The sequence below is a fragment of the Ahaetulla prasina genome, chromosome 13 (assembly GCF_028640845.1).
Source record: "Ahaetulla prasina isolate Xishuangbanna chromosome 13, ASM2864084v1, whole genome shotgun sequence".
Taxonomy (NCBI): Eukaryota; Metazoa; Chordata; class Lepidosauria; order Squamata; family Colubridae; genus Ahaetulla; species Ahaetulla prasina.
In genome coordinates, this window is record NC_080551.1 from 15,074,559 (window position 1) to 15,089,642 (window position 15,084).

Below are 15,084 nucleotides of genomic sequence, written 5' to 3' on the forward strand. Positions count from 1 at the left end.
AGTTTGATCTGGACATGGAAGAAGAACTGACTCCAAGAACTATGTGTGGCTGTAGTGAACAGAACATGAGATTGTAATGAAAAACTAAAAATAGATTGAATGATGGTGATCTGGACTCATCAGGGATGTACATGACAATAAATTTAAAAAATTTGGTGCTGGAACATTAGTAGATTAAAATGCCCTGTTTAAATTCTATCCTCAATTTTTTGTCCATATACTTTGCTGCCAATTCACTGAGTGTGTCTTATGTCCTCTAAAGCATTGCATTAACCCAGCCCATGAATTTGCACCAATGAAATGCACTTTTCCCACTGCTTGGTATGTAAGTTTACCAATTTTATTTTATTTAAAAATCCGTTTGCCTTCCCCCTCCTCCCCCTGCTCCATTTCAATTAAGGGATCTCATATTTCTGAGAAGGAAATGAATTTTTATCCAGTCCATATGATGTTTTTTTCCCCCCCTTTAATCAGATTTGTTCACTGCATGACACTGAGGGGAAAATATTTGCTAGAAAGGCATGCTGTAGCTTGATGTGCATGCCTGCAGGAATCGAAGTAGGACAAATGTTCCCCTCCAGACTGCACATTGGTGCACGTCTTGCACAGTTGATACCCACAGTAATCAGAATGTTGATAATACAAAAAAATATTCTTTTTTTCTTTCGTTCGTTCGTTCTTTCTTTCTTTCTCTCTCTCTCTCTCTCTCTCTCTCTCTCTCTTTCTTTTTCTTCCTTCCTTCTTTCCTTCCTTTTTTGCTTTCTTGCTTCCTCACAAACTCAGATCAAACTCAGAATGTCCTCACCAACTCCGATCTGATGTTCAGTATATGAGCCCTGATAGGCTGGTGCAGGGATGAAATGCTCCCAGATTGGACCAGATCCGGTAGCGATCGTGGCTGGTAATTCGGCGATCTGGTAGTGATGGTGGAGCAAAGCTCCGCCCACCCACCCGGGTTTCAATACTTCCTGGTTTTAACCAGGAAGTAATGTTTTTTTTACTTGACATGCACGTGCTTGTGCTTTGCTCACACACGGGCTTGCACTTTGCTCGTGCACGCACGGCATGTGTACTTCCGAGCCGGTAAGGAAGATAAGTAGATTTCACCCCTGGGCTGTAGCATGTAATTAATTAATTAATTCTCACAGCTCATCCAAAAAGAAGAAAATGTTATGGAAAGAGGATCAGGTGATCCTAGGCTGCTCTTCCAGGTGCTGTAGTAAAATGGTAACCGTCTTTGTCTGCAGCCCACACCAATGAGCTCATGATGCCCAATGAATGCACTTTTCCCACTGCTTGGTATGTAAGTTTACCAATTTTATTTTATTTAAAAATCCGTTTGCCTTCCCCCTCCTCCCCCTGCTCCATTTCAATTAAGGGATCTCATATTTCTGAGAAGGAAATGAATTTTTATCCAGTCCATATGATGTTTTTTTCCCCCCCTTTAATCAGATTTGTTCACTGCATGACACTGAGGGGAAAATATTTGCTAGAAAGGCATGCTGTAGCTTGATGTGCATGCCTGCAGGAATCGAAGTAGGACAAATGTTCCCCTCCAGACTGCACATTGGTGCACGTCTTGCACAGTTGATACCCACAGTAATCAGAATGTTGATAATACAAAAAAATATTCTTTTTTTCTTTCGTTCGTTCGTTCTTTCTTTCTTTCTCTCTCTCTCTCTCTCTCTCTCTCTCTCTCTTTCTTTTTCTTCCTTCCTTCTTTCCTTCCTTTTTTGCTTTCTTGCTTCCTCACAAACTCAGATCAAACTCAGAATGTCCTCACCAACTCCGATCTGATGTTCAGTATATGAGCCCTGATAGGCTGGTGCAGGGATGAAATGCTCCCAGATTGGACCAGATCCGGTAGCGATCGTGGCTGGTAATTCGGCGATCTGGTAGTGATGGTGGAGCAAAGCTCCGCCCACCCACCCGGGTTTCAATACTTCCTGGTTTTAACCAGGAAGTAATGTTTTTTTTACTTGACATGCACGTGCTTGTGCTTTGCTCACACACGGGCTTGCACTTTGCTCGTGCACGCACGGCATGTGTACTTCCGAGCCGGTAAGGAAGATAAGTAGATTTCACCCCTGGGCTGTAGCATGTAATTAATTAATTAATTCTCACAGCTCATCCAAAAAGAAGAAAATGTTATGGAAAGAGGATCAGGTGATCCTAGGCTGCTCTTCCAGGTGCTGTAGTAAAATGGTAACCGTCTTTGTCTGCAGCCCACACCAATGAGCTCATGATGCCCAATGAATGCATTTGAAGCATGCCAAATGCATGCTAATCCTTCATGCAACAGTGGCACTGGCTAAAAGGCCAGTAGCACCATGGAGAGGGCATTCCTCTTCTTGTCTCTCCACCAGCACCTACAATATTTGTTTTCTTTAAGGCTTTGGCTTAATTTTGGGTGCAACACATTTGACAACTGTAATGGTTTTGTGATTAATGTAGTTTTTCACTGGCAAAGCTACTAGCGACCTGATCTTTTTCTTACTTATTCAGTAAGCCAGTCTTAATACCTGAGTCAAACCTTTCTTATACACAACATAATTGAGTCCAAAATTTCTGTTGTTGTGCAAGGTAATTGTTAAGTGAGTCCTGGCCCATTTTACAACCTCTTTTTTTTTGGCATGATTGTTAAGCAAGTCACTGCAGTTAAGGCTTCAGTCATTTCCCTGGCTATTTTTGTACCTGCTCGGCCAACAATCTTAGTAGCTGCGAAATTTGAATGTACGTCCTTGTTCACTGCAGTGTGAAGCTACCAGTGAGAGTCCAGGCCTCCTCGTCTGACTGTTCCTGCAATCTGATAAAACATGACCTTCCTTTCTCCTCAACCTGACTAAGGGGCCAAAATTTCTTCTCCCAATGATTCAGTAATCCTGTATAATGTGAATCCCAAACCCTCGAGGGGAATAAGGAAGGCTTTAAATAACTCACTCAAGAATTTGTAGGAAGTTTCTGGCCCTAAAACTCAATTTGAGAAATCGGATTACTTAAAAGACACGGATGGCCAGTGGGGAGATTATGCTGATGTACCAATCGAAGGTATTTACGCAACCCCAAGGCACTGAAAAAAACAGCATCCCGACCTGCCTTGTTTTTAAACATGTTTATAGCATTAAATTCCATTAAAAGGTTGAAAACAAAGTGGAATGAAACTTCTTGGGTTTTTTTTTCCAGGCAGCTGTTTTGTTTCAACATCATACACTATGTTGGCGATTTACAGTAAAAACAACTGCCATGAGATGACAAGTCTAATATCTGGATGATCCTATCACTTTCCTACTTTTATTCTTATTTTGCATTTATAGGAATGCCTGTAAACATCTACTTGGTTTAGCATGGGCCAGCAAGGCAATATACAAAAATAAACCATTAAAAGCAAATTACTAATGAAACGGGTTTCAAGAACCAAAGTGTTTCAGGGCTAAAAGGAGCAGAAATGTGTTTTTCAATCTCTGGGCTGAAAATTATTAACAGCAGGACAGCTTCAATATGTTTTTACTGGTACCAGAAAATTAGTTCAAATCAGGCCATCTTCTCTGCCCAGGGACAGAGTAGCTAAAGAGATCTTTCTCATCTTTCCAATCCTTCTAACTTTTTTGTTTTGGGAAAATAATTTTAGGAATGACCATACCGGAAGAAGATGCTGAAGTTGGACAAGGCAGCAAATATTGCCTGGTGGCAATAGGAAGACTTCAGGTAAAAAATACTTTTACAAAAGGGGTTGCAAAAGTTAACTCTGTGGTATGCTTGCTTGCTTGTTTGTTTGTTTATTTGTTTGTTTGTTATTATTATAAAAGCTAATCTCCAAAGCCCCTGAGGGCAGGGTGAGAAGCAATGGATGGAAACCAATCAAGGAGAGAAGCAACTTAGAACTAAGGAGAAATTTCCTGTCAGTTAGAACAACTTGGACAACTTGCCTCCAGAAGTTGTGAATGCTCCAACACTGGAAGTTTTTAAGATGATGTTGGATTTGTCTTGAAGTAATGTAGGGTTTCCTGCCTAAGCAGGAGGTTGGACTAGAAGACCTCCAAGATCCCTTCCAACTCTGTTATTCTATTCTAAATTATTGGACTTAAAATAACAACCATAATCCCAGCTGAAATGTAAGGCCAGTAGAACAGATACATAACAATGCTACCAAATATATCACTATCCGAATACGTATAAGATCTACATACTTCATTATGTATAATTCGGGACAGTGGATCACTTCTTGATGTCTGGAGGTGTTATTCTTCCCTACCAAGGAATCTGTTTGGGGTCAGAGCTCTGGTTCATCTGATGCTTAAAGTGGATAATCTTCTTTCTGCTGTGTATCACGTTATCTCAAAGATAAAGAGACAGGATTGACATTAACGCAGGTTAGAATCAATGCCCAAAGTAGAATGGGACCACCATTCCTTTGCAACATTCCCCCTTTCCATCTCTTCAACCAGCAGCTTATGGGGAAAGGAAAAGCAAGGAAAAGAACAAGGAGAGATTCAACCTAGACATGAGGACAAATTTTCTGACAGTGAGAACAATCAACCCATGGAACAGAAGTTGGCTTCAGAAGTTGCCTTCAGAAGTTGTGGGAGCTTCATCACTGGAAGCTTTCAAGAAGAGACCAGACTGTCCCCTCTCGGAAATGGTGTAGGGTCTCCTGCTTGGGTGGGTGGGGGGTTGGACTAAATGACCTACAAGGTCCCTTCCAACTCTGTTATTCTGTAAAACACTGCTGGCTCTTGCCAGAAGTCTGAAATGTTCTCCTGCTACAGGCTTTGGAAATTACACCAAAGGCTATTTGTATGGTACTGTATGTCCTAGTTTTTCCACTTTGAGGCATCTTGCAGCAGGGATTCATTACATTAAGATGAGGAAGATTGATCTACCTGGCAGAGACTCTCCAGCATTGGTTTTCATACCTGGTTGGAGATGCTGGAAACTGGTCCAGGGAACTTTGAGATACAAGGCAGGTATTCTGCTTCTGAGCTACGGCCCAGTCCATCCATAGTAGGAACATAGAATAATAGGGTTGGATAGGAACTTGGAGATTTTCTAGTCCCACTTCCAGCCCATGGCAGGAGACCCTATACCAGTGATGGCAAAACTTTTCAGCACCAAGTGCCCAAACCAGGACACACATGCATGCTGGAGCACCAGAAACCCGAAGACCAGCTGACCAGTGCACGCATGCCTGTTTTTTGGTTGGTTTTGGCCATTTTTTTGGCCAATTTCAGGCTGTTTTCAAGCACTCCGGTGCCCATAAAGACCAGATGGCTGGCTGCCGGAAACCAGAACAGCAGCTGGTGACATTGCCCATGCCCACAGAGAGGGCTCTGCGTGCCACCTCTGGCATGCGTGCCGTAGTTTCGCCATCACGGCCCTATACTCTTCTAGAAAAACGGCTGCCCAACTCTTCTTGAAAACCTCCAGTGATGGAGCACCCAGAAATAATAATAATAATAATAATAATAATAATAATAATAATAATAATAATAATAATAATAATAATAATAATAATAATAATTTAATTTGTATACCGCCCTTCTCCCGAAGGACTCAGGGCGGTTGACAGCCAAGTAAAATGACAATAAATAAACACAATACAAGTAAAACAATAATTAAAAAACTTATTCAAATTTGGCCCCAATTAAAATACTTTTAAAACCATAAAACCCAATTAAAATTAAAAACCCAATAATAAAATCTAAACATTCTATGCCAGTCCTGCGCGGAAAAATAGGTACGTCTTCAGCTCGCGGTGGAAGGTCCGAAGGTCAGGAAGTTCTGGAGGCAAGGAAGCAGCATCAAGAGGGTCTTGTCCTGATCCTTGCCTTGTCATGACCATTGATCTTCGTTTTGACGAGTACATGATGTTCCACATCACAGGTTGAGTCCATATACACAGATCGGGGTCAATGGGCAATAATAGGAGTGACAAGTTTTCATTGAATAGGACAAAGCCAGGGGTCTTATTTTACATAGAGTAATCAGGTAAACTGGATTCTTGAATAAGACTCCTACATTGGTTTTTCCTGAATACTATTAAAGGTAGATATGCTCATGTAAAGTCCTTGACAATGGAAGTATGCTTTGGAGTCTTTAATCCCACTTGGTTTTCAATGTCGCCGATTTCCTTGAAGAGGCAAAATGTGGTCTTGGCACTGCTGACTTCTTTACGCCTTAAGTACAAAAGCCAAACATTACTTAGGGGTTGCAGAAAGGGGGAGAGGAAGAACATAATCTGCTAACGGTACAGCTGTCAAAATAAAACTGCGGTTCCGAAGGATTATTCACAATATGTAGAGAACCAAAAACCTTTCGCGCAAGCCATGCTGTGAGGTCAACAGCTAGGGAAACGTCAACGCAAAGAAATCAGGAAGAGCGTACATGATGAACTCTTCTCTCCCCAGGAAGTACATAATCCAGCTGGAAGCCAGAGCCCTTCTCCTTCCTTAGGGTGAACAGGTTGACATGGTTTCAATTCGGGGGGTGGAAGGGAGAACATTTAAAGGGCTAACAATGCTGGGACGTGTTTCTTCGCTTGAGAAGTGCATCTGGCACACTGTGGCCTAGAGAAAAGAGTTCACACAAGAGCAACCTGGTCTAGAGCCCATTTCATCATAATACCCCTGTACTCGCATAGCTTTCTCGGCTGGCCAAGATCTCACTCGCTGCTGCCGAAAAGTTGGGTTGCTGCTGAAAAACTCTTTATAGTAGGTACTACTTTCTAACCCAGGGGTGTCAAACTCGCAGCCCATGGGTCGGATGCATCACACATTGGCCATGACCACGCCTGGTTTAGCGGAAGGGGGGGAAAGTCACGATACGTCACGTGACGACACCGTGAGGAAGCGAGTTTGACACCCCTGTTCTAACCCATTGGTTTATCCCAATGACCATATTCCTCAGCAGCAGTTTTCTGGGAAATTTTCATTCCTGTTTTCAGGTGCATTCAGGCAGTTTGGGTCTGATTTTCAGTGGAATTATTAGCACCGAATGGGGTTCTTAGTATTTTAAATCTTTTGCTTCCAATGTTCTGGTTGTTTTGGACATTTTCAAGAAGGTTGTTTAGAAACCCAGCCTGGCCTTTTTTTTAATATTATTTAATTGTCCTAGATACCAGAGGTGGTATTCAGCAGGTTCTGACCAGCTCTGGAGAACCAGTATCAGAAATTCTGAGTAGTTCAGAGAACCAGTAGTAAAAATTCTGACTGGCCCCGCCCCCATCTATTCTGTGCCTCCTGAGTCCCAGCTGATTGGGAGGAAATGGGGATTTTGCAATAACCTTCCCCTGGATTGGGGAAGGAATGGAGATTTTACATTTTACTTCACCTGCCATGCCCACCAAGCCACGCCCACAGAATTGGTAGTAAAAAATTTTGAAACCGACCACTGTGCAAGACCTTCCTTTGTCCTATCTGATTGCTTGAATGTTTGTTCCCATTTGAGATGGGAAGTTACAGGCTCCGATCCACAACCATTCGATCTTCTATTGAATGTTGCATCCAGTTAAACTGTTATGCAGTTTTCTTTCACAAGCACCAGTAAAATTGTTTCTTGTAAATTGTATTTCGATGATTCCCCACCCCCTGCCATTTTTATGAAGGAAAGCATGTGTAAATTATTTTTCTCAGGTGACCAGTTCGCCGGTGTGCATGGATATGAACGGAATGTCGGTCCCCACAGAATTCTTATCCAGGCACAGCTCAGATGGAATAATTACCTTTGTGGATCCAAGATGCATCAGTGTTATTGGCTATCAGCCACAGGTCTGTTCGTTCTTTTTGCTTAAGTCACCAAATATTCAAAGTTTGCCTCTGAATATTTTTAAAGAGGTCCAGATCTGGGCTCGGCTCCCAAGAGGGAAGGAGGGAGGAAGGGAAGGGAAGGAAGGAAGGAAGGAAGGAAGGAAGGAAGGAAGGAAGGAAGGAAGGAAGGAAGGAAGGAAGACTGAGCTTTAAATGGCTTAAATAACATTCCTTAAATCATGTATCTTCTATAAATATATTTAATGTTAGTCTTATTGGCTCTTCTCCATACATAAAGTGCAAATTTCAAATGTAAAGTGAAAAACTGTGGTTGATTCAGTTGTATTATTGTGTGATAGATACTTTGAGACTGGGACCATCTGAAAATAATTATCCTTATCTCTGCTGCTGTTTTGCAAGTCACGTCTTAAGACGTTGTATTCATCTGACAGATATGCAAACAAATTATTGCGGCCTTGCTTATTTTTTCTATTAAGTAGCTCTAACATTTATTTTTAAACATTTAGTGGATTCATTATTAGTAAACTATTCCTCCGGCAATTTGTAATGTTTTTTAAACTGGTGTGGTGCCTTGTTTTTTTTCCTCCTCCTTCTATGGTTTGCTTAACAGGATCTGTTGGGGAAAGATATTTTAGAATTCTGCCATCCAGAAGATCAAAGCCATTTAAGAGAAAGTTTCCAGCAGGTAATGTTCTCTCTATTCATACAGTCCAGGGGTGAAATCCAGCAGATTCTGACAGGTTCTGGAGAACCGGTAGCGGAAATTTTGAGTACTTCAGAGAACCTGCAAATACCATCTCTGGCTGGCCCCAGAATGGGGTGGGAATGGGTATTTTGCAATATCTTTCCCCCAGGAGTGGGGAGGGAATGGAGATTTTGCAGTATCCTTCCCCTGCCACGTCCACCAAGCCATGTCCACAGAACCGGTAAAAAAAAAGTTTGGATTTCACCGCTTATACAGTCCTTTTCTATTCTTCATCCCAATGTGAAATCAGGTATAAGATAATGATAGCAGGCAAATATGTAATAGAGCATAAATAATTATTTTTAATGTAAAAGAATTTAAGTTTGTTAAGCCCACGCTTACTGCATCCAGTTCTGATCCCCACAGTATAAAAAAAAATATGTTGAGACTCTGGAAAGAGTGCAGAGAAGAGCAACAAGAATGATTAGGGAGCTGGAGGCTAAAAGATGCAAAGAACGGTTACAGGAATTGGCTCTGTCTAGTCTAATGAAAAGAAGGACCATGGGAAATATGATAGCAGTGTTCCAATATTTGAGTGGCTCCTACAAAGATGTCAAACTATTTTCCAAAGTACCAAAAGGCAAGACAAGAAATGATGGATGGAAACGAACCAAGGAGATAAGCTATCTAGAACTAAGGAGAAATTTCCTAATGGTGAGAGCTATCAACCAATGGAATAGCTGGTCTTCAGAAGTTGTGGATGCTGCCTCACTAGAAGCTTTTAAGAAGAGACTCGACAATCACTCATCCGAAATAGTATAGGGTCTCCCGCTCAAGCAGGGGGTTGGATTAAAAGACCTCAAGGTCCCTTCCAACCACATTATTCTATGCTCTATATATGCGCTGTGTGTTCATGTCGAATCCTAGAACTATACGGAAGCACAAAATTATATGCTCCAATACTCCCTTAAGCTGTTCATTGCATGCAGAAATTCTGTTACAAATCATAATTTGAATGCTATGCATGTATCAATCAGTGGTGGAATTCAAATTTTTTTACTACCGGTTCTGTGGACGTGGCTTGGTGGGTGTGGCAGGGGAAGGATACTGCAAAATCTCCATTCCTACCCCACTCCAGGGGAAGGATACTGCAAAATCCCCATTCCCTCCCCACTCTGGGACCAGCCAGAGGGGATGTTTGCCGGTTTTCCGAACTACTCAAAATTTCCGCTACCGGTTCTCCGGAACCTCAGAACCTGCTGAATAGCACCCGTTGTATCGATGCTATGTATCAATATAGTCTTCTGTTTGTTTTGCATGTTAGAACTTCAAGTTCAGGTCTTTTTTAGTTGTGAAAATGTGCTCAATACACATCCCTAGTTGTCACCTTTTAGCTCATGTTTAACAAAACCAAAACCATTAAAACGCCTGTAACTCCCACAGCCCAAGCCAGCGAATGCTATTCCGCCAATTTTGACTCTCTTAAACTGTCAAGTCATGCATTTGGAAAATCTCAATCCATGATTTATAGATAATCGGATCATTTTTTAAACTTTCTTACAACTGGTAATAATAAATGTCTAGCTCCCCGAAATTTTTACTCGGCAAATAATTCAAATCCAAGCGCTAAAGAGCATGTGGAACCAATTCTATGCTGAGCTCCATGTTTCCAGAGGAGAAATCGGAATTTGTGTAAGACAAATCGATTTTGATTTATCCAGCGTGCCTTTCAACAAATCGCTTTGGCCGGTTACCAGACCCACATTCCAGCTGCTTCCCTTGCCATATTTAGCTGCAGGTTAGATCGCTCTGGTCCTTGCCTGAAACTCGGCACTTCCTTTTTTTTCCCTACTGAAAGGCTGAATGTTAATGGGTTAGCTGCTTGGGATGTGCACAAGTTCCTTGAGTTTCCGCCAGCTTATATGTTATCCATTGTAAAATAAGAAAAACAACATTCTGTAGTGACAAAGCGTATTTAAGATATCCGCTGGCAAAAGAAAAGATACACACTTGCTGTTCAAATAAATACCCCGTTTCCCTGAAAATAGGACCCAACTGGAAAAATAAGCCCTAGCATGATTTTTCAGGATGCTTATAATATAAACCCTACCCCAAAAATAAGCCTCTGGTGGCTCAGACTGCTAAGACAGTCTGTTATTAACACAGCTGCTTGCAATTACAGCAGGTTCAAGTCCCACCAGGCTCAAGGTTGACTCAGCCTTCCATCCTTTATAAGGTGACTTTGTATATAATATACAAATGGATGAAGACTATTGCTTGACATAGTGTAAGCCACCCTGGGTCTTCGGAGAAGGGCGGGATATACATGCAAATTTTTTTTTAAAAAAGCCCTAGTTAAGATTGTCAGCCACTTGGATGCATTTAATATTGTATTTCCCCTAAAATAAGACCTAACCAGAAAATAAGGCCTAATAAATCTTTTGGAGCAAAAATTAATATAAGACCTGGTCTTATTTTCCGGGAAACACGGTACTACTACAGGTAGTGCTTGACTTACAACCACTTGAGCCCAAAATTTCCTAATGTGACTTTCCTAAAAGTCTTAGGACTTTTCTCATCAGGTGAAGATCTCCGGCTTAAAAAGCAAGCTTTTGAAGGTGGTTTATTTGGCTATTCTGTAAACCTTCCCTTTGGACTGGAACGTGATCTTCTTTTCCTTTGATCTTGATCGAATGATTCTGCAGGTGGTGAAGCTGAAAGGCCAGGTGCTGTCTGTGATGTATCGCTTTCGTACCAAGAACCGGGAATGGATGTTAATCAGGACTAGCAGCTTTACATTTCAGAACCCGTATTCGGATGAGATTGAGTATATCATCTGCACCAACACGAATGTCAAGTACGTCCTTTAAACGCTAAGGAATGCCTTCCTTTCTCGAAAGCAGTTTTGTTTTTAGAATGAGGGCTGTGTTTCCAGGTTACTTTCTGTGGGTGGGTGGGTGTTTTGAGCACAAAATTACACAACGGATCCTAAGAATGACTGTGCACGTCTGCTTGGGGGGGGGGGGCGGGGAGAAGGGGGAAATAAACACAATCAAAGTAGCAGGTCCAACCATGCCATCATGTCAAGGCCTCATGAGTATTGTGTGACCACATGGCTTGGCTGCAGTGGTGAGTTTCACATTTTTTTACTGGTTCTGTGGGTGTGGCTTGGTGGGTGTGGCTTGGTGGGCATGACAGGGGAAGGATACTGCAAAATCTCCATTCCCACCCCACTCTGGGGCCAGCCAGAGGTGGCTTTAACATAACAATCGCAACAACACTTATATACCGCTTTATAGTGCTTTACAGCCCTCTCTAAGCGGTTTACAAAGTCAGCCTATCGCCTTCAACATCTGGGTCCTTATTTTACTGACCTTAGGATGGAAGGATGAGTCAACTTTGAGCCGGTCAGGATCGAACTGCTGGCAGTCAGCAGAATTAGCCTGCAATACTGCATTCTAATCACTGCGCCACCATGGCTCTTCAACATATAAATAGGACCTTGTTTAAAATCTCAATTTTATCTGATGACAGTCTCATGACTCACAAGGAACAGGATTTCCTTGGGGTTGCCCCTATACAATAAAAAATTCTTCAAGTGGAAAAACTAATCAAAGTCATATATTTCATCACTTTGAAGGTTGATGGTTCAGACTTGTGGTTTTCTCTTCTCCATTTCTCCTAAAGCTCATTCATTTCACTTTTTTTCCCCACCAAGTTTGAGGACCTGCAGTTAGAACAACATGGACACTTTCCAGAATGCTATTCTATTGTTTTGTTGATATGATCAGTAGATTATCTTGGAGTTGACTTGGGTCCAAAGAAGAACCAAAACCTAGATAATAAATAAATGTGTATTCTGCATGGTCAGATGGTAGTGGCAGGAGCATCTATAGCTCATAAACAAACTTCTGTTCAGCCAGAAGTCTTTTGGCCGGCCTAAAAATAAAAAAGTCATTTATTTGGGCCAATAAATTACTTATGTTGACACTGAGCAAGGAATTTTCCCTTTCAAGGTTGCATCTATAGCATTGCACTTGAAAAGGAATTGAATGTTTAATCTTTCTTTGGATTCTGTCATATTTATCCTCAATTGACTTAGCAAAACAAACTAGGCATCCTTCCCTAATATGGGGGTAGGCTGCTATGGGCTAATGCATTACTGTTGCTCTTTTCTAAGGGAGCAATAAATTGCGTGAGAAAGCCTTTCAAACTAGCTTTTAGAAAGTTGCAGTACATCTGTAGCATTCTAAATAACCGAAGGAGCTAGAGATACAGTTGGTTGATTACAGTTTTACAGACTCTTTAAAAATGTTTAGAAACAATCTGGATCTGAAATGAGTGGATCAGATTCTTTGAGAGACCAGAAAGGAAGCTGAGGGTCATTGATGGAATTGGTCAAAATTTATCATCTGGGATAAAGGTAAAGGTTCCCCTTGCACATATGTGCTAGTCGTTCCTGACTCTAGGGGGTGATGCTCATCCCTGTTTCAAAGCCGAAGAGCCAGTGCTGTCCGAAGATGTCTCCGTGGTCATGTGGCCGGCATGACTAAACGCCAAAGGCTCACGGAACGCTGTTTCCTTCCCACCAAAGGTGGTCCCTAATTTTTCAACTTGCTTTTTTTACGTGCTTTTGAACTGCTAGGTTGGCAGAAACTGGGACAAGTAGCAGGAGCTCACCCTGTTAGGCGGTACTAGGGATTCAAACCGCTGAACTGCCAACCTTTCGATTGACAAGCTCAGCATCTTAGCCACTGATCCACCACATCCCTGGGGACAGATACTCAAATATTCAATGGATTGGAGAGCCTACTATAAGGCGGGGTTTTTTTTTGGTGTTTTTTTTTTGAATTTATATCCCGCCCTTCTCCGAAGACTCAGGGCGGCTTACAATGTGTCAAGCAATAGTCTTCATCCATTTGTATATTATATACAAAGTCAACTTTTATTGCCCCCAACAATCTGGGTCCTCATTTTACCTACCTTATAAAGGATGGAAGGCTGAGTCAACCTTGGGCCTGGTGGGACTTGAACTTGCAGTAATTGCAAGCAGTTGTGTTAATAACAGACAGACTTAGTCCGTTGAGCCACCAGAGGCCCTGGTTATGCTCCTTTTTGGATAACCCACATTTTTCATTCTCCCCAAGACCCAAACCAATGCTATATCAAAGGTATTGTGAACAAAAATCAAAATAGTGTCCTTCAATGAAGGCATGGCATTGAAAGAAGTAGTGCCCTTTGCCATAGGTAAGATCTATTAATTGCTGGACCTGATTTTACATTGGAGCCCACTTACATGGTAATTAGGAATTGATTGGAGTTGTAAGTTGCAAATTGTATTTGCATAATTTTAATGTACAGTAAGTCTAATGACAATTAAATATTTAGCTAATGAGTTTTTGCCAATGAAAAACTATCGGTCAAAGAGGGAGAATTAAAAAAAAGAAAAATTTCTCAAATAGATTATCCCTGTTTTGGCTAATCAGCTGCTCCCATCTGCATGAATCCAAGAGCAAACCTTTAAGACTGTCTAGGTCTTTATAAGTCAAAAGTTCCAAAAAAATAAGTCAAAACAACTACAGATCAAAAGATCAGAAAGACTTCAGATTGTATAAATAGAAAAGCAGGGCTAAGTATCACTCCAGAAGTATGAAGGTGTGAACAAGAAACAAAAAGGATTTGATATATATGAAGCTATTTAGGGTTTGGTTTTGTTTTTAAATAGAGAGCTATAAGGACACTGGTAATTATCATCAGAATTGTGTTTATTTGATACTGACACCTGGCTTGAAGCCATTGGCTTTCCAAATCTGGTTTCTCTGTTGAAAGACAACTAAATACTAAGTTCAAATGTTCATGTTCTTCTCTGCAAAAGTTTGTTTTGGGCATAGTCATCCCAGCTCAGAAGTAAAACATTGGCATTTAACATTTCTTTGTTTGTTGAAAAAGAGAATCTAATACAGTAAAACACAGTGTTCGCCTTCCTACATACACACAACCGTTCCAGGGTCTATTTAGTTTCGAAATCGAGCTGTTCTCCCTTCTTCCCTTTGCATTTCCTCCCATGACAACACAAAAAGAGATCATTTCAGTATTTTTGGATGGTTCTAAGTACTAATACTCCACATTGAATAGAATAGAATTCTTTAGAATAGAATAGAATTCTTTATTGGCCAAGTGTGATTGGACACACAAGGAATTTGTCTTAGGTGTTTACGCTCTCAATGTACACAAGGAGAATAAAATACATTCATCAAGAATAAAATGATACAACACTTAGTGGTAGTCAAGGTTGCATTTTTTTAGCCTGATCTAGATATGTTGTGGAAAACAAGGGAAAAAAGTGAGACTATGCCATTTTGATCTCCTTGGATCAGGGGTGGAATGCTACCAGTTTGGACCGGTTTGCCCGAATCGGTAGCGATGGCGGTACGTGGTTCAGAGAACCGGTAATGGCGGCAGCGCGAGGCTCTGCCCAGACATCTTTACTTCTTGGTTTTAACCAGGAAGTAACCTGTTTTTGACCTTCTGTGCCTGCGCAGAAGGCTTTGCAAATGTGCAGAGGATCCAAGCGTGCATGTAATGCGTGCATGCAAGCGTGGGAAGCACACACTTCTGACGGTAAGGACGGTAAGT

The 15,084-nt window shown here is 41.4% G+C and overlaps 1 protein-coding gene across 1 annotated transcript in view; it reads left to right on the plus strand.

Annotated features, from left to right (window-relative positions):
- The window catches only part of ARNT2 (aryl hydrocarbon receptor nuclear translocator 2), a 111,410-nt gene that overhangs the window by 73,903 nt on the left and 22,423 nt on the right, over nucleotides 1-15,084 (plus strand). The window contains exons 9-12 of the mRNA XM_058156176.1: nucleotides 3,629-3,705; nucleotides 7,629-7,763; nucleotides 8,374-8,448; nucleotides 11,154-11,305. Coding sequence (XP_058012159.1) covers nucleotides 3,629-3,705; nucleotides 7,629-7,763; nucleotides 8,374-8,448; nucleotides 11,154-11,305 — 439 coding nt within the window. The remainder of the gene's footprint in view (nucleotides 1-3,628; nucleotides 3,706-7,628; nucleotides 7,764-8,373; nucleotides 8,449-11,153; nucleotides 11,306-15,084) is intronic.